Genomic DNA, 26112 nt, shown 5'->3' with positions numbered 1-26112 from the left:
CAGAGGAAAGTGTCCCTGCCTTTCCTCACTGCCTGTTTTCTGTTACCTGAGGTTCTAACAAGCCTGGTGAATTTTTTTTTTTTTTTTTTGCAGCACGTGGGCCTCTCACTGTTGTGGCCTCTCCCGTTACGGAGCACAGGCTCTGGACACGCAGGCCCAGTGGCCACGGCTCATGGGCCCAGCCACTCCGCGGCATGTGGGATCTTCCCAGACTGGGGCATGAACCCGTGTCCCCTGCATGGGCAGGCAGACTCTCAACCACTGAGCCACCAGGGAAGCCCCGTTGGTGAATTTTTTGAAAGATATTACAAATGATAAAGAGAGTAAGGGGAAAAGATTGCCAGAATGAGTCATTCTAATGGCAATAAAAATTAATAACTGATGGCAAGAAAACAGAAGAAAGTAGCAAAAACAAAACAAAAATCAGGACTAAAAACCAAACCAAACCAAAACAAAAAAACCCTGTGGCTAGCTAGGACTATTTAATGTAGGGACAATTCCCTCCATAGCCGATGAGCCCTAAGTCTGTAACCCATATCTGTGGAAGCATAAGTGCAGTACAAAAAACTTGGACTTGGGGTTTAAATCCTTGTTCTACCACCTCATGTGTGATCTTGATGTTAACCTCTCTAAGCCTCAGTTTTCTCTTCTGTAGAGTGAGAATAATACCACCTGCCTCACAATGGGTGTTAGGACTTAAAAGAGTTCTCCTTCTCCGATATGAAATATCAACCACAGTGCCTGGCACCTACAGACACCTGATGTTCATGATTACGTATTACACTGCTTTCTTTTCATTTGAAGAGCTGTACTTTCAGAACTAGTGCATTATTGCCATAGGGATACATAATCACAATCTAAATGTATGCTAGGACTTTAGGCTGTAGGTTTACTTAATGAACGAATTGAAAAGATTGCCTAGGGAGGTTTATATTCCAGAGGCACACATGGTGACACGAACAAACCTATCAGAAGGGAGTGATAAAATGAATAAAGCTTTATGGTGTGGTGGCAAGAGGAGTTTCCTGGTGAAAGCAGGTCATTAATAAAATTTAAAATAGAGTGTACCATCATGCTGTGATTTTCATAACAAATACGAGCTAATAGCATTAAGCAATTCCCAGTCCTCATGATCAACCTTATTTTCATGACACAGATCTTGTCACATGCGGTAAAAGGCATTTCTTTTTGCTTTTCTTAAAGTAATGGCCTTGCAGTTACTGATAGACTGTTTGACCTTGAAAAAATAAGTGGTCAGTCAGCTAATTTTGTGAGCTATGCCCAGTACCTTATCTAGATTCTTACCCTTTGTTGTGACATTTTCTGCCTCCATTAAAAGAAAGCAGCAAATTAATACTTAAGTGCCAAAACTCTTTCCTCAATGAAACCAGAGTACCTCTGTGTGGAAAGCTCCAAGGTAGCTTCTATTTTATTACAAACATGTCTTTATAAACAGGAAGAGGTCGACTTGTTTTTTATGTGTGTACATTTTCTAAAAAATAATTGAGTTTTTACCATCCCATTGAACGTTCTGAAAAAAAAAATTAAGAGGCAAACCTTTTGAAGAGAAATGTTATTGGTGAATTACAAACACGGATCCTTGTGCATTCAGTCAACCATTCCTACATTTTTTCTTGTCACACTTAGCCTTATTTGTGTTAATCTTCCCAGTTAAAACCATGCTCAATAATAAATTTTCAGTTCTCTGAGAATTTCTTCACTGGTTACTTTACCATCAGGCATTTTACAAATGAATGTAGTTCCAGACAGTATCATTATTACAAATTTAGCAAAAATCAACAAACTCACCAAACCATTAAAATACATGATTTCACTCAATTACAAAGTAGAGGAACACATCTCAATCTCTTGATAACTCAAAAGTTAATTCTGAGCATATTAAAATGAATCATGTGACAGTATCATTTAATAACAGCATCTCTTTCTGGCTTTTTATTGTGAAATATACATAATAAGATTTACCATTTTAACCATTTTTAACTGTACAGTTCAGTTCCACACTGTTGTACAATCATCACCGCCATGCATCTCCAAAACTTTTTCATAATCCCACACTGAAACTCTGTAGTCATTAAATAACTCCCCATTCTCCTACTCTTAGCCCCTGGTAACAACCATTTTACTTTGTCTCTATGAATTTGATTACTCTAGATACTTCAAATAAGTGAAATCATGTAATACTTATCTTTCGTGTTTGGCTTATTTCACTTAGCCAACTGTCTTAAAAGTTCATCCATGTTGTAGCATGAATCAGAATTTGATTCCTTTTTAAGGCTAAATAATATTCCATTGTATTTATGTACCACTTTGGGTTTATCAATTCATTCCTTTTTAAAAAAATGTTTTATTTAAGTATAGTTGATTTACAACGTTGTGTTAATTTCTGCTGTACAGCAAAGTGATTCCATTATACATATATATACAATCTTTTAAAAAATATTCTTTTCCATTATGGTTCATCACAGGATATTGAATATAGTTCCCTATGCTATACAGTAGGACCTTGTTGTTATCTATTCTATATATAACAGGTTGCATCTCCTAACCCCAAACTCCCACTCCATCACTCCCCCACCCCCACCCCCGATAACCACAATTCTGTTCTCTATGTCTCTGAGTCTGTTTCTGTTTCATAGATAAGTTTATTTGTGTTATATTTTAGATTCCTCATATAAGTAATATCACATGGTATTTGTCTTTCTACTTACTTCGCTTAGTATGATAATCTCTAGATCCATCCATGTTGCTGCAAACAGCATTATTTCATTCTTTTTTCATGGCTGAGTAATATTCCATTGTGTATATATACCACATCTTCTTTACCCATTCATCTGTCAGTGGATATTTAGGTTGTTTCCATGTCTTGGCTATTGTGAATAGTGCTGCTGTGAACACAGGGGTGCATGTATCTTTTCGAATTATAGTTTTGTCTGAATATGTGCCCAGGAGTGGGATTGCTGGATTATATGGCAACTCTGGTTTTAGCTTTTTGAGGAACCTCTGTTTTCCATAGTGGCTGCACCAGTTTACATTCCCACCAACAGTGTAGGAGGGTTTGCTTTTCTCCACACCCTCTCCACCATTTGTTATTTGTAGACTTTTTAATGATGGCCAGTCTGACCAGTATGAGGTGATACCTCATTGCAGTTTTGATTTGCATTTCTCTAATAATTAGAGTCGTTGAGCATCTTTTCATGCACCTGTTGGCCATCTGTATGTCTTCTTTGGAGAAATGTCTGTTTAGTTCTTCTGCCTATTTTTTGATTGGGCTGTTTGGTTTTTTGTTGAGTTGTATGAGCTGTTTGTATATTTTGGGGATTAAGCCGTTGTTGGTTGCATCATTTGCAAATATTTCTCCCATTCCGTGGGTTGTCTCTTTGTTCTGTTTATGGTTTCCTTTGCTATGCAAAAGCTTATAAGTTTGATTAGGTTCCATTTGCTTATTTTTGCTTTTATTTCTATTGCTTTAGGAGACTGACCTAAGAAAACCTTGGTACAATTTATGTCAGAGAATGTTTTGCCTATGTTCTCTTCTAAGAGTTTTATGATGTCATGTCCTATGATTAAGTCTTTAAGCCATTTAGAGTTTATTTTTGTGTATGGTATTAAGGTGTGTTCTAACTTCATTGATTTACATGCAGCTGTCCAGTCAGTTCATTCCTTGATGGACATTTGGGTGGTTTCCATCTTTTGGCTATTGTGAATAATGCTTCTATGAACAGTGGTATACAAATAACTATTTGAGCTCCTGGCTTGGATTCTCTTATGTATATGCCCTGAAGTGGAATTGCTGGATCATATAGTGATTCTATGTTTAATTTTTTTGCAGTCACTTCCCATTCCAAACTCAACCCTAGGCAACCACTTGCATAGTATCTTCAAGGTTCATCCATGTTATAGCATTAACCTTAATATAAATGCAAGCATGCAATTTGTGGTCTTTTGTGGCTGGTATCACTTAGCATAAAGATTTATCCATGTTACGGAGTGTATCAATACTTTGTCCCTTTTTATGGCTGAATAGTATTCCATTTTATGGACATACCATATCTAGTTGATGAATATTTAGATTATTTCCACTTTGGGTTTATTATCAATATTGCCACTGTGGACATTCAAGTCTTTGTGTAGACATATGTTTTCATTTATTGTGGGTTGTTATCTAGGGATGGGATTGCTGGATATTAAGATAAATTTATGTTTAACTCTTTAAGAAACTGCTAAACTGTTTTCCACAGTAGCTATACTATTTATTTCTTCTTTTCTTTTTTTTAAATTGAAATATAGTTGATGTACAATATTATGTTAGTTTCAGGTGTCCTACATAATGATTTGACATCTGCATACATTATGAAATAATAAGTCTAGTAATCATGTCTCATACCAAGTTATAATATTATTGATCATATTCTTTATGCTGTATGTTACATCCCCATGACTTTATTATATAACTGGAGGTTTGTACCTCTTAATGCCCTTCACCTATTTTGTCCACCATCCCTCCTTTCTGGCAACCACCCATTTGTTCTCTGCATCTATGAGTCTGTTTTTATAGATTCTTCCTTTTGTAATTTTTATATTTCTAGCTGTGGTTTCTTCTTTTCTGCTTATATAAATCCCTTTAACATTTCTTGTAAAGCCAGTTTACTGGTGCTGAACTCTCAGCTTTGGCTTGTCTGAAAAACTCTTTATCTCTCCTTCCTGGGTAGAGTATTCTTGGTTGTAGGTTTTTTCCTTTCCTCACACTGAACATACTGTGCTGTTCCCTTCTGACCCGCAAAGTTTCTGCTGAGAAGTCAGCTGACAGTGTTATGAGTTCCTTTGTACATCACTAGTTGTTTTTCCCTCACTGCTTTTAAGATTCTCTCTTAACCTTTAATTTTTTGCCATTTTTAATTACAATGTGTCTTGGTGTGGACCTCTTTGGGTTCATCTTGTTTGGGACTCTCTGTGCTTCCTGGACCTGGATGTGTTTCCTTTCCTAGGTTAGGGAAGTTTTCAACTATTATTTCTTCAAATAAATTCTCTGCCCCTTTCTCTCTCTCTTCTCAATTTCTGAGACCTCTATAATGTGGATGTTAGTACTCTTGATGTTGTCCCAAAGGTCTCAAACTATCCTGATTTAAAAATCTTTTCTTCTTTTTTCTGTTCAGCTTGGGTGATTTCCACTACTCAATTTTACTTTTTTACATATACATGAAATATACATGTTAACAAATTCCCAGTATACAATATAGTATTAGTAACTACAGTCATCATGTTGTACTTTAGATCTCTTCATTTATTCATCCCTACATAACCGCAACTTTGCAACCTTTTGACCAGCGTCTCCCCACTTCTCCCACTTCCTTACCCCCATAACCACCTTTCTTCTACTCTCTGCTTCTGTGTAACTTTTTGTAGGTAAAACGTATGTGGGACTTCCCTGGTGGTCCAGTGGTTAGGACTCTGCACTTCCACTGCAGGGGGCGTGGGTCCAATCCCTGGTCAGGGAACTAAGATGCTGCATGCCAGGCAGTGTGGCCAAAAAAAAAAAGATTAAAAAAAACATATAAACGAGGTCATGAAGTATTTTTCTTTCTTTGTCTGGCTTATTTCACCTAGCATACTGTCCTGCAGGTCCATTCATGTTGTTGCAAATGGCAGGATCTCCTTTTCAAAGGCTGAGTAATATTTCATTGTATATACCACCATTTCCTTATCCGTTCATCCACTGATGGACACAGGTTGTTTTCATATCTTGGCTATTGTAAATAATGCTACAATAAACATGGGAGCACAGCTATCTCCTTGAGGTACTGATTTCATTTCCTTTGGGTATATACCCAGAAGAGGGATTGCTGGATTATACGGTAGTCCTATTTTTAATTTTTTGAGGAGCCTCCATAACTTTTTTTTTTTTTTTTTTTTTGCGGTGTGTGGGCCTCTCATTGTTATGGCCTCTCCCATTTCGGGGCACAGGCTCTGGACGCGAAGGCTCAGCAGCCACGGCTCACGGCTCACAGCCGCTCCGTGGCATGTGAGATCTTCCCGGACCGGGGCACGAACCCTTGTCCCCTGCATCGGCAGGCGGACTCTCAACCACTGCGCCACCAGGGAAGCCCCATAACATTTTCTATAATGGCTTAACCAATTTACATTCCCACCAACAGTGTACAAAGTTTCCTTTTTTTCCAACATCCTTGCCAACACTTATCTTTTTGATAATAGTCATGAGGTAATATTTCATTGTGGTTTTGATTTGCATTTCCCTGATGATTAATGATAGTGAATACCTTTCATATACTTGTTAGCTATTTGTATATCTTCTTTGGAAAAATGTCCATTCAGGTCCTTTGCTCCTCTCCTCCTTTTTGGTCACACACACAAAGGAAAAAACTAATTTCTGGAAACTCTGGGAAATTTTTTGTCTCCTTCATGGGCTTATGTATTAAGATGTAATTGGTCCTATGACACTCAGTAAGAAGAGAGAGGAATCTTACTTGAACTTAAGGTTTAAAAAATAAAACTTGTGATTAACTCATAAGAAATTCTACACTTAAAATCCCGTTTGACTGCTTTATAAACAGTTATTTTAATATTTCATATATTTAGAATTATAGCAGTAAAAAGGCATTCCACATACATTTCTCTGAGAACTCAAAGAAAGAATGAGCTTAGCATGCTGGAGAGGCCCATTTTAAAATTGGGTTGGTTGGTTTTTTTGCTATTGAGTTGTATAAGTTCCTTATTTATTGTGGGTTTTAACCCCTTTTCTGATATATGCTTGCAAATATTTTCTCCCATTCCTTAGGTTGCATTCTCATTTTGTTGATTATTTCTTTTGCTGTGTGAAGATTTTTAGTTTGATGTAGTCCCTCTTATTTATTTATTTTTGCTTTTGTTGCCTGAGCTTTTGGTGTCATATCCAAAAAATCATTGCAAATGCCAAGGAGCTTTTTTCCTATATTTCCTTCTAGGAGTTTTATGGTTCAGGTCCTGCATGTAAGTATTTAATTCATTCTGAGTTGATATTTGTGTATGATGCACTATAGTGGTCCAATTTCATTCTTTTCTATGTGGATATCCAATTTTCCCAACACCATTTATTGAGAAGGCTATCCTTTGTGTATTCTTGGCACCCTTGTCAAAAATTCATTGACTGTACATGATGGGATTCATTTCTGGTTTCCTCAATTCTGTTCCATTATCTATGTGTTTCTTTTTATGCCAGTACCATACTGCCTTGATTACTGTAGCTTTGTAATATAATTTGAAACCAGGAAGTATGTTGCCTCCAACTCTCCTCTTCTGCAAGATTGCTTTGGCTATTCAGAGTCTTTTGTGGTTTCATACAAATTTTATGATTGTTTTTTCTATTTCTGTGAAAAATGCTATTGGAATTGTATGGTTTTCATTGTACAGATCTTTCACCTCCTTGGTTAAATTTATTCCTAAGTATTTTACTCATTTTGACGCTACTGAGGATAGGATTGTTTTCTTGATTTCCTTTTTGTATAGATCACTGTGTAGAGAAATGCAACTGATTTTTGTATCCTGCAACTTTACTGAATTCATTTATTTGTTCTAACAGTTTATTAATGAGTGTTTAGGGTTTTCTACATATATGATCATGTCATCTGCAAACAGAGATAATTTAACTTCTTCCTTTCATATCAGGATGTTTTTTCCTTTCTCTTCTTTTCTTTGTCTGATTGCTCTTGCTAGTACTTCCAGTACTATGTTGAATAGAACTTGTGAGAATGGGCATCCTTGCCTTATACTGAATCTTAGAGAAAAACCTTACAGTTTTTCCCCATTGATAATGATGTTAGCTGTGGGATTTTCATAAATGGCCTTTACTGTGTTGAGGAAGTATCTTTTTATACCTATTTTGTTGAGAGTTTTTATCATAAATGGATGTCAAACTTTGTTAAATGCTTTTTCTGCATCTACTGTGATGATGTGTTTTTTTTTTTTTTTTCGGTACATGGGTCTCTTGTGGCCTCTCCTGTCGCGGAGCACAGGCTCTGGACGCACAGGCTCAGCAGCCATGGCTCACGGGCCCAGCCGCTCTGCAGCATGTGGGATCCTCCCAGACCGGGGCGCGAACCTGCATCCCCTGCATCGGCAGGTGGACTCTCAACCACTGCGCCACCAGGGAAGCCCGATGATGTGGTTTTTATCTTTCACTCTATTAACGTGGTGTATCACATTGACTGATTTTCATATGTTAAACTAACAGGTTTGTAATTTTTGATTGGATGTTAGCTATGTGAATTTTACCTGTTGGGTACTAGATTTTTTTTTTTTTTTGTATTATTGAGCTTTGATCTCGGATGCAGTTATTTGGAAACAACTTGATTCTTTCAGTTCTTGCTTTTAAGGTTTGTTAGGCAGGACTGGAGCAGTGCTCAATCTAGGGCTAATTATTCCCCACTACTGGGGAAACACTCTTCTGTGTACTCTACCTACTACCCAATGAATATTTAGGATTTTTAGCCTTATTATTGGGAACAGGCACTTTTCCCAGCCTTGTGTGAGTACTGGGTACCTCTAATCCTGTCAGGTAATTCTTACCCTAACCTCAAGTATTTTCCTACTATATATGTGCTGATTATTACTCAGCTGAATACTTGAACTGAAGATCTCTGAAATTCTCTCTCTTTGCAGCTCTCTCTTTTCCAGTACTCCATTCAGTGAACTATAGCCACATTGATGTTTCTGGACTCTCAGCTTCGTCTTCTCAATTCAGGGAATCAACCAAGCTCAGCCTGGGCATCCCCCCAAACCCCTGTGCCACAGCCTGGAAACTCCTTCAAGGCAATAATCTGAGGCAATCATTGGCTCATCTCAACTGTTTCCCATCTCTCAGGGATCACGATCCTTTGTTTCCTGTCGTCCAATGTCTTGAAAACCATTGCTTAATGTATAATGTCCATTTTTAAATTTTTCAAGTAGTAGGTAAATCCAGGCCCTATTACTCCATCTTGGTCAGAGGCAGAAGTCTCACAATACTTTTAAAACATGAACTGACCTACAAGCTTCCCAAAGATTTGCCTATACTTGTAGGTAAAAATCCTCCTCCTCCTCCCTGTCGACCAGCCCACTTCAGATCACTTCTGGAGAGATCAGTCCCTTACAGTAATCTATGTAACGCATTATAGCTAACATCGTAATTTCACATATTGAGATAACATGGTTTTCTTTGGGGTAAAAAGGTGACTTGTGTCATACAGCTAGTAAGAAATTCATCTTCACATGAAAAACCCACAGAAAAAAATTTTGGGTCAACCATTTTTTGGATAGATCCAAATCCCATGCAACAACCACCATCTAATCTAGGGCTTTAAAATAAGCACTTCATTTTGAATTTACTCACTGTGGTGGACACTGGTACTGCTTGTCTCTACCAGGCTGATATCATACTGGATCGAACTGGCCCTCTGAAGGTGGCCCTTCCTGACAGTAAAGAGGAAAGAAACACACAAATGGAAAATGGGTAAGTGGAAAACCGGAAAGAAAGTTTAAAGTTGAATATGTGGAGGTACATTTTCCTTTCCACAACTCTCTGAAACTGCCAGAGCTTCCCTCAAACCATGCCCCATTATTTAACAAATCCACCAGGCCAGGCAGGTCATCTGTGGGGACCTCCGATGCTGATGATGCCACTTAGTCTTCCTCCTTTAAGACAGCAGAACTGTTGTATTTTAGTGTAAAGTTTTTGTGCTCTTCTTCAAGTGGCTAGTTTTAATTATTAGTTGGGACCCTTATGTGACATGGGGTGGCTTTAGTCAACTATTGAAAAACTCATTTGCACTTTTATAAGGTTTCAGTTCATCAATCTTTTTGGTCATCGTGTCAATTAATATAGGTTCTAATTGTATTCAGGTGTCATGACAGAGTTTTAAAAAACTACTTTTGGGGCTTCCCTCGTGGCACAGTGGTTGAGAGTCCACCTGCTGATGCAGGGGACACGGGATCGTGCCCTGGTTCGGGGAGATGCCACGTGCCGCGGAGTGGCTGGGCCCGTGAGCCATGGCCGCTGAGCCTGTGCGTCCGGAGCCTGTGCTCCGCAATGGGAGAGGCCACAACAGTGAGAGGCCTGCGTACCGCAAAACAAAAACAAAAACAACTATTTTTAATATTAAATGAGATTTTGGAATGTACACTTCCTTTCAGTTTTTTTCAATAAGTCAGTACCTAAAATATTACCTTACATGAATAAAAATTAATTCAAAACCACTTTTACCATAGCAAAATGAAAGTGTTTTGTAAAAATATACTGATTCCTCCTCATGAAACACAATTGATTCTAGCCTGGAGTTCAGCATTAGTGGGTTATCATTTTGGACCTCATTCAAATATGGCATTAATTACTTATTAAATTTCAAAAGGCCCTCAGCTTAAAGGAATTTCAGAAGTGAAACTGCTTGGTTGCAGCACATATAGTTTTTTAACTTTACAAGACATTTGCAAACTGAATCAAAAGTGTTCAAAACTGTTTCAAACTCTAAAATCTCACATTTTATATTGTTTGGGTTTTTAAAAAAAGTTTTGCCAATCTTATGGGCGAGATAATTGCAGGCTGAATTTGCAGTTTCCTGACTAAGAAGATTGAGCATCTTTTCATGTTTATTTTATGGAATTTTCTTCATCTTTTATAAGTTTTTTTAATTTTTCCCATTTGTCTACAGGTTTACTATTTTCTTGATTTGTAGGAGTTCACGATGCATATATTTTCACATGTTGCAAACCTCTTCTCCCACTTTGTAGATAGGCTTTTTTTTCAATAGTGTCTTTTGATAACTAGAAGTTTAGTCAAATTTATCTGCCATTTGTTTTACAATTTGTGCTTCTTGAATCTTGTTACAGAAATCTATCCCTACCCCCAAGGGCACAAAGACATTCTTTAAATGTTCTTCTGAGAGTTTTCATTTTGCATTTCACATTTAGGTCTTTAATCTACCTGTACTGATTTTGAGGTATGCTTTGAGGCAAAGATCCAACTTTACTTTCTTCCATGTGGATAAACAGTAATGCCAAGACTATTTATTGGAAAGTCCGTTATTTCCCCACTGCACTGTAAACCATTTCTGTTGTACAGTCGACCTGCTGTATCAGAGGGTTCTGCATTCGTGGATTCAAACAATCTCAAATCGAAAATATTTGAAAAAGGAAAAAAAGAATACAGAAAGCTCCAAAGAGCAAAACTTGAATTTGCCTAATGCTGACAACTATTTACATAGTATTTATATCATATTTACAACTATTTACCTACCATTTACATTGTATTAGGTGTTCAGAGATGATTTAAAGTATATGGGAGGATATGTGTAGGTTATTTGATCTTTTTAATGTCTGTGGCACCTGAGTTATTATATCTTTATTCATTCCTAATATTATTCATTTGTGCCTTCCCCCCGTTTCTTTGAAAGAGATTTGTCAATATTATTAATCTTTTTATAGAACCAAATTTTGTCTTTGTTGTTCCTCTCTATTACACCTATTGTACATTTATTATCTTAAACTCCTACTCTTTAGTTTTACTTCCTTCTAGTTTCCTGGCATTTATTTTGCTATTCTTTTTCTAACTTAGTGAGATGAATGCTTAGCTTATTTATTTCCAGGCTTTCTTCTTTTCTCATATAAGCATTTAGGGCTATAAGTTTTCCTCTGCTGGTTTATTTGCATCTCTCAGATTTGTTATACAGTATTTTCATTATAGTGCCAGTCAAAATACTTCCCAATTTCCATTGTGAGCTCTTTGATCCATGAATTATACAGACATGTATTTCTTAATTTCCACATGTGAAGGTCTTTGATAGTTATTCTTGTCCCTGACTTTCCTCTTAATCACACTAAAGACTGAGCATGTGGTGTAACATCAAACCTTTGAAATGTGTTGAAAACTGTTTTACTGCCCAGCACAGAATAATATTCATAAATATTCTGTATGAGTTTGTAAAGAATTTTGTACTGTGTTCTAGAATAAGTCTAGATCAAATGTGTTAATTACATTGCTAAAATCTTATAAAGTCTTACTGATTTTTATCTCCTTTCTTATAAATTTCTGAGACTCATACATTAAAATTTAACTGTGATGGTGGTTTTGCTTATTTCTCCTTTGTATTTCAAATTTTGATTTATACTTTTTAAGATTTTGCTTATAAGAGCACATACATTTTTAAATTGTTAAATCCTCCTAGTGAACTAAATCTTTTACCATAACATTTATTTTGTCTGATAGTTATATGACCTTTTTACTCCTAATCTTTTTGTATCCTTATCTGGAAGGACTTAGCACCTAGAATTTAGATTTTAAAATATAGGTGTATTATGACAATCTTTGTTTTTTACCTGGAATCTTTAGTACAATTATATTTAAAATAATTACTGATATATTTAGATTTAAATCTACCATGTTATATCATACTTTCTATTTATCCTTTTTTCTCTATTTTTCTTTATGTTTAATCAATTGATTATTTTTTATTCCTTTTTGTCCTTCCTCTAAGTTGTAAATTATGTGTTTTGATTTTTTTCTTCAATTGTCACCCTAGACATGTTCATTCCTAATATATCAAGGTCTCACATTAACCTATATATTATCCTCCTCCCATTTAAAAACCTTTAGTATATGTTAATTACAATCCTTTCAACTTACTTGCTATCGCCATCATGTGTTTCTTTTTTAAAATTTATTTATTTATTTATTTTTGGCTGCATTGGGTCTTTGTTGCTGCATGTGGGCTTTCTCTACTTGCAGTGAGTGGGGGCTACTCTTTGTTGCAGTGCATGGGCTTCTTTCTCATTGTGGTGGCTTCTCTTGTTGCAGAGCATGGGCTCTACGGAGCACAGGCTTCAGTAGTTGTGGCACGTGAGCTCAGTAGTTGTGGCTAGTGGGCTATAGAGAGCGGGCTTAGTAGTTGTGGCGCACGGGCTTAGTTGCTCCACGGCACGTGAGATCTTCCCAGACCAGGGCTTGAACCAGTGTCCCCTGCATTGGCAGGTGGATTCTTAATCACTGCGCCACCAGAGAAGTCCTGCCATCATGTGTTTTAATTCCTCTTTTCAAAGACATAGTATAGTACTATTATTAAAATTTATACAATATTTGTTTTGATTCATTCACATAATGACTTTCTCTGATCTTTCTTCTTTCTTGCATCTCAATATATTTCCTTCTGCTTGAAAATATGAGAGGACAAACTCTTACAAGTTTTGCTTATCTAAAAGTATCTTTGAGACTTCCCTGGTGGTCCAATGGTTGAGAATATGCCTTCCAATGCAGGGGACATGGGTTCAATCCCTGGTCCAGGAAGACCCCACATGCCATGGAGCAACTAAGCCCATGCACCACAACTACTGAGCCTGCGCTCTAGAGCCCGCGAGCCACAACTACTGAGCCCACGTGCCACAACTACTGAAGCCCATGTGCCCTAGAGCCTGTGTGCTGCAACTACTGAGCCCATGCACTGCAACTACTGAAGCCCACACGCTCTAGGGCCCCCGTGCCACAACTACTGAAGCCCGTGTGTCTAGAGCCCGTGCTTGGCAACAAGAGAAGCCACCTCAGTAAGAAACCCATGCACCACAACGAAGAGTAGCCCCCACTCACCACAACTAGAGAAAGCCCACGGGCAGCAACAAAGACCCAATGCGGCCAAAAATAAATAAAATTAAAATAAATAAATAAATAAAAGTATGTTCATTTTACCCTCATTCCTGAAAGATGTTTTCTGTGATATAGAAATTTGGGGTTGATGGTTATTTTCAGTGGATACTGAAAATATGATTGCTTGCTCTGTCTTCTGGTTTTGCTTCTTTCCTACTGAGCAGCCAGCTTTCAGTAAAACTGCTGCATTTTTAAAGATAATCTGTCATTCTTTTGTAACATTTTTGCAATCTTCTCTTTGAGCACCCTACAGTTTTACTGGTCTGTGCCCATAGGTAAACTTATTTTTATCCTGCTTGAAATCTGTTGGACTTCTAGAATCTGTGGTTGACTTTCATCAGTTCTGCAAAGGTCTCAGCCATTACCTTTTCAAATACTGCCTTTGCCCCCCTTCTCTCTTCTATCATACATTTCTAGGTACTTTCTCTCCGGTCTCCCTTTTTCTTGACTTCTCTATAACGTTTTCCATTTCCTTTCCTCTCAGAATTACCTTCTGGGTAATTTCTTATCTATATCTTTCACTTCATTAAATCTTTTATTGTGTCTAATTTGCTATTAAAAACATATTCTTGGTTAAAAAATTTTATTGAACTAAGACATGTATTGGCTTTTAAAAAATTACAATTATTATATTTTAGGCATTACAGTTCTGTTTTGGTCTTTGTCAAATTTGCTTATTTACAAGCCTCTCATTTATTTCTTGGTATATATTAAATATATGTATTTTATATTATGTATCTGAGTCTTCCAAAAAATAAACATTTTGAATATCTGATTTTACTATCAGTTGTTTCTGTGGGTTCTAACTCATGGTGCTTCTTTTCTTATATGTTTGGTAATCTTGTTATACTGTGAGATACTTTTTAAGGTAAAGGATGAAAGTGGGTTCTTCAAGAATTAATTTGCATTTTTTTCTGTCAACCACCTGGATTAATCCAGCCAGCCTGGATTATTCAACATTCCTAGCTTTTTTTCCCTAGACGTTCAGACTGCATCAGGATGCAAACCAGATAATATTTGTGATTGGAGGTTCCTTTTGTCCTTTCTTGTTCTTATATACAGTTGACCCTTGAACAATGCAGCAGTTAGGGGTGCTGACCACCACCACACAGTTGAAAATCCACATATACCTTTTACAGTTGGCCCTCCATATCCATGATTGCACATCCAGGGATTCAACCAACCATGGATTATGTAGTACTGTAGTAGTTATTGAAAAAAATTTGCATATATGTGAACCCATGCAGTTCAAACCTGTGTTGTTCAAGGGTCAACTGTACTTTCATTTTTCTTTTATCTATACTTTCTACCAAAAAGGTATTGTTTAGCCTGCTCATACTAGCAATATTGCTAAATTCTGGCTCAAGCTTGCAGAGTTACTGTGTTCTAGAAGGTCTCCTCTGAAACTCTGTGTCATTAAGCACCTGTGGGGTACAACATACCATGGCACAAACTCAATGGGTTTGCACAGGAGTTTCATTTTTAGACAATTACAGCAATGTTAAAGCTCTATGGAATAAAAAAAATGCCTCTTAACAATTCCCAGTGGAATGAATATTAGATTTCCTAATAAATCCTTTGGTCATTATGTAAGACATGTATTTCTAGCTCTCTACCTTACAGGCATATGGTAGAATTGCATTTCCTGGTACCCCTTGTAATTAAGTAGGACCATGCAGCTCATTCTGGCCAATGAATCATGGCCAGACAGATCATTTCAACTCAAATATGAAACCCTCTGGCAGAGCAACCCACAGCATTCAGGATGGTGGTTGCTCCATCAGTTTGAGATTTTAAGTGACTATGATTATAAAAGCCGGTCAGCCAAATGATAATAATTATACGCTATGAATGGGAAACAGTCTTATTTTTTAAGCCACTAAACTGTTAGGGTTGATAATTACCTAGCCTATCCTGATTGATATTACAAAAGTATTTATTATGCAATCAATAACACATGAAATGCTATACTTCCAACCTGGCACTAGAGTGATTAATGAGGGAATTAGTCAGTTGGTCTTCTCCTTAGCATATTAGACCAACAAAATATTTAGAGGGATAGAATAAAATAATAAATCATTATTCATTCTTTTTCCAAACATGATCTAAAGTCAAGAGTACACCTAATTCCAAACATGGGTGTTCTGGTTATCTATAACAGTATAACAAATCAACCTGAATTTAGTGGATTAAAACAATTTATGGTTTTCTGTGGGTTGACAGCTGGGCAGTTTTTGCTTGGGATCTCTGTGGTTGCAGTCAACTGGCAGCTAAATCTGGATCAACTAAAGGTTCAATTGAGCTGGATGTCTGAGGTGGCTTATTCAAATGGTGGTAGTTGACACTGGCTGTCGGCTGAGAGATCAGCTGAGGCTGGTTCTCTGTTCTCACAACATGGTAGCTGATTGTGTGAAAGAGCAGCGGAAGTATGAGTGACAGGATATGGAAGCTGCCAGGCCATTTAAGGGCTATGTCCTTAACTAGAACAGCACCATTTCCACAATATTCTGTGGTCAAAGCAGACTGACTGCCTGCCCAGATTCAAAGATTTAGAGAAATAAACTCTTCCTCTTGATGTAGGAGTGGCAAGGTCACACTGCAGAAGAGCATGTGGGAATGAGAGATATTGTTGTGGCTATCTTTGGGAAATATAATCTGACACAATGAGCTTGTATTTAAATTTTTGTATCTGTAGTAAGATGCTAAAATTATGAGAGATAAAACATATTAGATTGCCTAAATAATATATTTTAGAATAAAATATGTAATACCAATACCACATATTTTAAAAGCACAATCTCCAATTTTTATTTACTCCATGGTGTAAAGTAATTCAGAATTGAGGATTTTATGAAATATAATTTTACATATGTTACTTTTCTTAGAATATAAATTTCTCAAGCCCACTGTATCTCTTTTATGACTACCCTCAGCTCCATTTTCCATTTGCACAAATATCTATGACAGCATACAGTGTGCATTTAATAAAAATTAATAATGAGAGTTATGATACCAGATAACTCCTACATTTAATAAATTCTATATTCACTTATTTTCACAAAAATTCAGAAAAAGCTGAAGACCAAAACTAATGAATGAAAGTAATCTTCAGTGCAAAGCGTTGTTTCATGTGAATAAATTTTCCTTTGGTCTTATAAGTTACTAGTCTTCTCAAATTAATTGCCTGCCAATTCATCTGTCTCTCCAAATTGATTTAAATCTCTATGAAGTTAGGGAACATGTCTATTTTCTTCACTATTATATTCTTTATGCTTATCAGCATAAAATGTCTAGCACATAGTAGGCACTAAATAAAGAGCTGATCCTAGATATTAACTATGTCTTAAATTTGTATTTACAGCGTGTTGCATAAATTGTTTCTTTTCTTTCACAAAATCTGTTTTAAATAGACCTAGTCCAAATATTTAGGTGTTTTTGGCAGGATGACTTTAGTGAATGTGGATCTACCTTACTAGTTTAGAAAAGTCAAGGTAAATAATGATGATGACAGTAACAGAGAATAAATAGAGACTGCTTAAGATCCTTTCAAAAATGACTTATTAATTTAATAACAAAAATAAATAAATAATAAAATTTAATAACAGTAACTCTATTAGAGAAATAACTCTAAACAGAAAAACAATCTGGAAAAATAATCTAGAGCTAAAGGGCATATTGATTAGTTAGTAGGATAACTACTTTTTGCATTACTTTTTCTTTCCAAAAGGATGTTTTTATTTTGGTTACCTGCAAAGGAAGTAGAGGGCTCCAATGATAAGAGTTCCTAGAAGAACAGCCAATGCCACGAAAGCTGCAAACAGGTCACTTTTAGTTTGGATGCTGGAGCTTGGGAGAAAAACCTCTTCACAACGAGCTCCTGTATAATTTTCAATGCATCTACAGAATAAAATTTTAGATAAAGAACTGCATTCTCTGTTCCATTAACTAGTATAGAAAGCATAAGGTTTCCAGCTGGTATGAAAAAAAAATAAGACTAATTTTCAGATTGTGAACATAGAATAGGCATGCTTTCCTATAATGCTCACAGAGCTACAGTTATAATAAAACAAATTAGCATGTGCAGTCTAATCTTTGCTATCTTCCTTTTCCAGTTTTCAAATTGTTTAGAAATTCCAGAGAAATTATAGAATATTCAGTCCTTTTATCTTTTAGATTTTCAATATGTAATTATCCACACTTAAGTTTATCTGAAATTTATTTTGTTATTTCTGGTATAGATGTGGTTCTAAGTATATTTTTCCTTGACATTGCTAACTAGTTATTCCAACCCCATTTATTAAATAATCATTCCCTTTCCTACTGTTTAACAGTGCCTCCTTTAATGTATGTCAAACTTGTATAAGTAACAGCATTTCTTTATTCTTCAATGATCTATACATCTAATCTTGGGCTTCTTCCATATTGCTTCAATACTGTTGCTTTATAATATGCTTTAGTATCCGGTAGTTCTACTCCTTACCTTATTACTTTCCTTTTCTAGAGATTCTGTGGTATTTTCATTTGCCAGCCAAATATTTTAAAGCCAATTACTTTCAGCTCTTTAAAACTATGTGACCATAGAGAGAACCATAATCTTTGGTAATATCAGTCAGTTCCTTTTTCCCTGTTAATATGTTCAGAGATTATAAAACTAGAGATTGATATGAACTAATGAGTTTGGCACCAGATCAATTTCATTATTTCATAGTTGCAGTTAAAATAAAGAATAGTATTTTAATATATACTAATGTTTGTTTATAAAGCAACCCATGAAGTTACAGAGTAAACCAGGGGTCCCCAACCTCCGGGCCACGGACCAGTACCGGTCTGCAGCGGGCCAGCAAGCGAAGCTTCATTTGCTGCTCCCCATCGCTCACATTACCGCCTGAACCATCCCCCTTCCCCACCGGCTCCGTGGTAAAACTGTCTTCCACGAAACTGGTCCCTGGTGCCAAAAAGGTTGGGGACCGCTGAAGTAAACTACACTTAGCAATAATTTTGCATAAAAAAAATGTGTGTGTACATATATGTGTATATATATATTCTTTAAGCTAGTATTACCCAAAATAGAAATATCTGTTCTACTAAATTAATTCTCCTCCTCACCTCTTTCCAGTTTAGGGAGTATTTACAAATGTTATCTTCTTTTCTCCCACCCAAGTCTAACAAGGATGCAGTCCTAGAAAGTTACATGCTGAACTGATTACTAACAAAGCTTGGCAACTAACGCAATAGGCTAATAAAGCAGTATACAAATAAATAAGAGAAAAGAATATCAAGTTATAGCACAAGGGATCGATTTTACTTAAATGAGCATATGAAAGATGTTTTATGAACCTCAAGCCCTACCCATGGTGAGGCAGTGGTGTTATTGGTTACGGCCTCCACTGAGGGGGGAGGGGTGACAGTTTGAGCAAAGAAGCAGTTTTGATTCTCTCAAAATACTGTAAAGATGGAGTTGAGGAAACATAGAAAGGAAAAGAAAGGACTGAATATGAGTGGCAAACTGAAATGCAAGTAAAATACTTTACAAAACACAATTACCTAACGTCTAAATAAAAAATACTTATTTTTTCCAAAGATCAAGTCAGTTAAATAAGTATGAGGAGAAAATGAAAATAATTTGTTTCTTTCTCCTCTAGCCCCACATCCCACTTCCAAAAAAGGGAATAAATAACGCACAGAGACACACACACACAGACACACACAGGCCTAGAAAGTTAATATAGAGACTACCAAAAAAATCAATACATATGTCATCACAAAATAACCAAAGAAGGAAAGGGGCATTCCACACAGTAAAAAAAAAAAGAAAAAAGTTCTAAATTTTTCAAAACCAGAATTCAGTAAGTAGTAATTATTTATGACTTCCGAAGGTTTTTAAAGAAAAGATTTAGCCACTGGAAAAGTTACTGTCGTCGTTTTAAAATAACTCTCAGGTTTTGAAATGATATTAAAATGGGGTTCAGTTTGCAACTGAATATAGCTAGAACTCTAAAGAAATAAATTCTGAATTGAAACAGTATAATTCTTCTTTATAAGGAAGATTTCTTTTTTAAAATGCTATAAACTCATTACTCAAGGCTGTTCAAGTTTAGGTAAGATTGAACTTCAAGGAAAAAGATGACAAACTAGCTGATGTAACTAACCCTATGTGTTTACTTTGAGCTGGAAGGAGTCAAGAGAATGGTATAAATATAAGCTGAGTGGTCAGATCAGGCTATAAGCAAACAAACAAAAAAGGCATATAAAGGAAAACAATCAACACTACAGTGTTGTTCTATTGTCTTACAGCAGGGCCAAGCAAACACATGCTCTTGTGGGAAAGTCAAAAGCTGATGGTATCTTTAAATAAAGCAAAGTGAAGAATAAACACATCTTGTTATTATTTAACTAGTCAAATCAGAATTTAGAGAAAAGCAAAGAAATTTAAATATTATGCTGTTATCTAAGAAGTAGAAATAGCTAACCTAAAAATTAATTTAAAAATTTCAGATATTTATCATACAAAAAACTAAACACAGCCTACCAATGAGTATGTACAAGGATTCCACTTTTTTTTTTTTTTTTTCTGCGGTACACGGGCCTGTCACTGCTGTGGCCTCTCCCGTTGTGGAGCACAGGCTCCGGACGCGCAGGCTCAGTGGCCATGGCTCATGGGCCCAGCTGCTCCGCGGCATGTGGGATCTTCCCAGACCGGGGCACGAACCCATGTCCCCTGCATCGGCAGGCGGACTCTCAACCACTGCGCCACCAGGGAAGCCCAAGGATTCCACTTTTAAAGCTCAAGCTCATTTATGAAAATGTTATGACCAAGTTATGACACAAATATCAAACTTTAGGCAAAGTCAGCTCCTTTAAGGATAAATAAGGGTGAATTAAGAAGATTTAGACAGATAACTAAACGGTAGTACTAGATGAAGCAAAACAGAAGGTGAGGCATTTGTACCACCATTTCATGCAGAACAAAGTAGCCTTCAGTCTTTATGTAACTTTCTTGCTAAATTATTTCCGGACATCACTTCTGCACAGACTGCCAAGTAGCAAACAGTTGTTCCACCTAATGAGGTGAATACCAAGCACTAGGGTCACACACATTCTCCTGGAACTGAAAGATGAATGCTGGAACAGGTACAAATGCTCAACTAGGTGAGAAATTCCAAAACTCAGAATCCAAGTCATAGGGTGCTGGTTTTCTGGCTGAATACCACCAACAATCTTGTCCTTAAACCCAGAAGCTATGTTTAGTACACTGGACATGAAATAAACTCATTAGATTCTATAGCATTCCAGGTAAGTTGTAAGAACCAAGTTTTTAATCATGTAAACAAACAGTGCCATTTAGCTTCAAGAAAGAGTATTGGACTATGAGCTAGAAAAAACTGATTTCTTGATCCCACTCTTATGATTGTTGGCTGTGTGACCTTGGGCAAGCCACTCAAACTCTCTAAGACACTGTAAAAATCAAAATAACACCTGCTTTTGCTATTTCATAGGGCTATTGTCAGAATCAAATAATGTCTAAAAGTGACTTGAACATTGAAACACACTATGCAAGTGAAACTGAAATTAAAGTAGCTAATAAAATGCTCAAGAAAAATTACAGCCAGAAAAAGTTAAGAGCATGGAGATCAATAAATGTGTTATTATTATTAAATATTTTTCAGAAACAATAAACAACTTTATAAGAGTCCACTAACCAAATAGTGATTCAACGTCAATGCCACTTCACTTGGGCTAACCTATCCTGGAAAGAAAAAGTATAATATTGGCATATGCCAAAATTGACTTCCAAGTTTGATTCCTACTCTGTAGTAATCAAAGTTCAATCTGAAACCCATGAAAAATGGTAACAAAACCAAAATAAAATAAAACTATTAGATTGTTCAAGAAACACAAATTAACCACATGGGCTTAAATCCCTTTCGCATTCCAGGGCTAGATAACAATACACAAACATGCCAACATCCTATGAAACTCCTACTAGATTTTTAGAAGCCAAGAATTCAGGGAAGACTGACTCTTTTATTAGCTAAGTGCCATAAATGTAACTTCACTAAGCATTTATTAGATTCTTAATAGTACCTAGAGATACTTAGCTAATATTCGATCTTGAAAAAGTTTTAATATTGATATGATATTAGCACCAATTAAAACCAATAACTAGTATGCTTCAAGTGTGTAAGTATAATCTAAGTCTAGTAAAAAAGCAAAATCTATTAGGTTCTTCCAAGATTGACTATGAACAACATAATTCATGTGCTGAAATGGACTACAGACTATATCTGTATATAAATGAATAAAACATCCTACATAGAGAATAATTCATATTTGTCATTATGTACGGTATTGTTATAATTTTATTGTGAAGGGTTATAATTTTTTTTGCTTAAGTAAATCACTGTGAAAATGTGAAATATTTTACTTACTGAAACTAGCTAAAGCACAGTGAATGAAGGAAGCATGTAAACAAATGATGAGCAGCAGTAGTTTAAAACACAACCTTCATTACTGAATCCATGCATTGGCTATTCTTTTCCGATTAAGGCTTTTTGGGAGAGACACCCATAGAATGCTGCCGGGTTCACCAGAGTACTTGGGGAAAATTTTGTGATTAAAAAATGTTTCTTAAATGTTGTCTTCCTCCATGTTAGAAAAATAATGATCTCAATTCTCACCCTATTTTGCTTTCCTCAAGGGAAAAAAAAAAAAAAATCAGGGAGGAAATCCAAAACTGCTCTTGACAGATAAGGTATATATATGTTTTAAAAAAATGATCAGGGAGGAAAAGTAAAACTACAAGCAGAAAATATATATATATTTTTTGTATTCTATTTTGTTATGATCCTTGGTGTAAAAAATACACATATATTTGTATATACAAAGATTTATTTATACATAAAAACTGGTATAGGTCAGTTCTTCCTTTCTTTTAAGTAATAATTTCAGTAAATATAAAGCTATATTTAGAATTTATAAATGATAAATTATAAATGGGCCTTCCACTTGTAGACATTTTTCACATGTTTTGGTAAAACTTAAAGGACATCAAGACCATAAATCCAGGAACAAATGGAAAGACTTACGCTCTTAAATCACCAGACACTCAATTAAACCACAGTTCTAAACGGACAATATTCATGCTGGCATCTTACCTTCCCAGGCTTCAGGTCTCAACAACCTTCTAATGCAGGGAAAATCTCATGCCCCAACTTGGAATAAGACAAAGAGAAGCCAGCATCAGTTCACTTCCTGACAAAAGAAGTTAAGTATTAGAGCTGAACAAAAGTCACAGTTGTCACTTTGCATGGTATTCCTATGTTGAAAATGAAATCTTACTGGTGAGAAATTGGGATATTTTTCAGGGGCCTTTCAAAGGAAATAGTGGATGAAAAGACACTATCTAAAAGGATAACCAAAATTCAGAAGCAAATGCGTAATCTGATATAACTTATTATGCAACAAATAAGAAGAAAATGAAGGAGCTTTAAAGGAGGACATTCATTATCTTTCACTGGCATTCTGCTTCCTAGAACAGCAATGAGCTAACCTGAGTTAGTTCTGAAGAGTAGCTTCTACTCTTGAACAAGTGACACAACTGAGTAAGACAAATGCTGGTGGAAGACAAGCAGACCTAAGAGAGCAGTTATGTTTCCACTGTTTCAAAACCATATTCTGCTATGTTTGACAAGCAGATGATCTGGAAAAACATGGTTTCAAGAAGATTGGTCCTCTTTTAAGTTTTTGTTCTAAGCATGGTGAGGTCAAGAAAGATATGTCAGTTGTTTCTGCTGAGAATACTAATGAAAAAGCTTTATCAGAAGTAAGGTTACTAATATGAAAAGTGTTAACAAAATGCATAGCTAAATAGAGCAGCTGTTTCGTGCTTTTTGCAACTGTTCTATTATCAGCTTCAAGGCTGTGATTTCCTTTCTGTAAAGGTGTTCTGAAGATCAATCTAAATCCTGATGTTTAATAAAGCATATTGTACAGTGCCCAAAGTCAAAGTAAAAAGGACTTTGTTCTGATTAATATCACAGTAGCATTTTGAATTTTTTTTCTTTGAACCATAACCTTCTACTAAATTTACAGATGAAAAAACAGAAGTCTTACCTAAAAAGAGTGCCAAGAACTAGCCTATGGTAACCAACTGACCTTAAGAAAACTTTAAAATTTTATGTGGTTAATAAAACAACTCATAAAACCCAGATGATTCCTTTTGGAAACTGAGTTTAGTAAAAAGCACACTGAGGTCCAGCAAAACTGTGGACAGACACACACGCAATATACAATTAAAAGAGGCAACGTATCAAATGCAGAAGCACAATAAATGTTGACTTTCTTACATTTTTCCAATTGTGATTCTCAACCTCAATTACTTTACTTTCATAAAACAAGCCTTTCATATATTATAAGTTGGTACTCCTAAATTGCCTCTCTTAAATAGAATTCAGTCTTTATTTTATCACCTGACAAATGATGATTTCTACCTAGCCAACACTGACTGTTGTGGATAGGGGACAAAGCTTGGCTTCTGTCAAGGCAGCAGGGGCCTGCTTTGGTCTGAGCTTGTGGCCCTCTGGGAGAATTCTGGTGATCAGGCTCAGGGAACTGGAGCTTACTAAGTCACTCTGGGTAACTATACCAACAGATACCACTTTGCCTGATGTCTTAAGACTCCACCTCCACTGTGCAATGATTGGCTTCACGGTGATCACAAGAAGCCTGGAGGAAAGTGAGGCAGCAAGGAAAGGCCTCATCCAGCTAGTGATGCAAACATAGGTGAAGACAAATTCTTTCCCCCATCCTTGCTCCACGAACCTATAAAGTTCTAGTTGGAAGGTTGAAAGATTAGGGGCTTTCTGACATTGTGCCCAAGTTGGCAAAGAGGACAAGGGCTGGAAAGGGCTTCTGCCTGGATTGTTCTCAGTGAAAGACTTTGAAATAGACAAGAAAGATTGTTAGGTGCCCTGTCTAACGACCTTCTGAGTTATCTGATTCTATGGGGGCCTGTGCTTTCCATTGTCTTTGAGCTATTTTACAAACTCTGTAAATTGTAGAAAACCTACAATAAATAAATTTTGTCCAGTGTAATACAAGAGACTTCCCTGTGGATACTGATAAGTATTTAGTATTTCATTTCAACATGGCTGATCACCTATACTTACATGTGTGTGTTGTTTTTGTTTTTGTTTATGGCTATGCCATGCGGGCCCTCGGCAGTTAAAGCCCAGAGTCCTAACCACTGGACAGCCAGGGAACACCCAAGTATGTGTTGTTTGAATTCATCTTTGAGTCAGTTGTAATGTCTTATTGGTTCCCTTGTTAATGAATGAGTTAAATATGTCTTTGACACATGTTCATTTTATATTTGTATGAAAATCATGATTTTCCCTTATATAAAAATTTATTTTTTTACCAGTTTGAAGGTTGCCCACTGAGATGGATTCATCTGACAGAGCTAGTTAAATGGAGTTGCCAGTGAAGTGCACCTCCTTAATAGCTTAAGCCCAGGCATGTCTTTTCCTGGCTCCCAGAGGTGAATCCCACTCACTAATAGAACTTAAAATTTGCTGGTTCTCTGTTTCTCTAGCTTTCTTTCCCCTCTCCACTAACTTTATGTTTTATTTTTTTGTCATTGGTTTAGTTACTACTGATAAGTTATTTTCCCATTAGTAAGAGCAATGGTAAGAAGTTTGGTTTTATAGTTTGACAATCTGATGATCTCTGTAAATGGATAATAGAGATCTACTCAACCAGGTGAAAGGATAGAGAAACTGGTTTGTCAGACTCTTATTAAAAATTTATTTCTCTATTTTTTAGCTCAAATCAATTAAAAATTACATACCCACTGGGAAGGAGAGTACCTCTTCGACATTTGGACCAGTGAGATTTTATGTTTCTGTGTTTACTTGATCTGTGCCAAAGTTATAGATCTGAAGTTATAAGCTCTCTCTGTACCTATGTGTCAAACTCAGAAAGGCCTTTACCTCTTACTCTGTGTGAAATTTCTTTCTTTCTCCAGAGGATACTAAAAAATGATAGTATAAAGACTCTTAAATTAAAGAAGCTCTGTTCTGATTGACTTACAGAGATAAACAAGCTCTTACATAAATTCAGTATTGCTAAAATTACCAGAATAGGAAATCGAACTTCTAATACTTTATTTTTTAAAATTTTATTGAGGTATAGTTGATTTACAGTGTTGTGTTAATTTCTGCTGTACAGCAAAGTGACTCAGTTATACATATATATTCTTTTTCATATTCTTTTCCATTATGGTTTAATCACAGTTTATTGACTATATTAATAATTCCCTGTGCGAAACAGTAGAACCTTGTTGTTTGAACTTCTAATGCTTTAAACGTACTAAACTTAAATAAAATTCTTCTTGCTAAAACTAAGAAACATTTTAAGAATCCAAGTTCACATTA

The 26112-nt window shown here is 36.1% G+C and overlaps 1 protein-coding gene and 1 long non-coding RNA gene across 11 annotated transcripts in view; one reads left to right on the top strand and one right to left on the bottom strand.

Annotated features, from left to right (window-relative positions):
• Positions 1 to 26112, bottom strand: part of NRG4 (neuregulin 4) — a 137229-nt gene that overhangs the window by 10871 nt on the left and 100246 nt on the right. For all 10 annotated transcript variants that reach the window (XM_067755028.1, XM_067755035.1, XM_067755063.1 and 7 more), the window contains 2 exons: positions 17426 to 17575; positions 9383 to 9462 (listed from right to left, as the gene is read on the bottom strand). In XM_067755028.1, the coding sequence (XP_067611129.1) occupies positions 9383 to 9462; positions 17426 to 17575 (230 nt within the window). The remainder of the gene's footprint in view (positions 1 to 9382; positions 9463 to 17425; positions 17576 to 26112) is intronic.
• Positions 312 to 26112, top strand: part of LOC137232615 (uncharacterized) — a 30021-nt gene continuing 4220 nt past the window's right edge. Inside the window, exon 1 of the long non-coding RNA XR_010947096.1 lies at positions 312 to 9502. This is a non-coding gene — a long non-coding RNA (uncharacterized lncRNA). The remainder of the gene's footprint in view (positions 9503 to 26112) is intronic.

The sequence above is a fragment of the Pseudorca crassidens genome, chromosome 1 (genome assembly GCF_039906515.1).
Source record: "Pseudorca crassidens isolate mPseCra1 chromosome 1, mPseCra1.hap1, whole genome shotgun sequence".
Lineage (NCBI taxonomy): Eukaryota > Metazoa > Chordata > Mammalia > Artiodactyla > Delphinidae > Pseudorca > Pseudorca crassidens.
The sequence above is the reverse complement of the archived record's forward strand: the minus strand, read 5'-3'. Positions and strand labels throughout refer to the sequence as shown.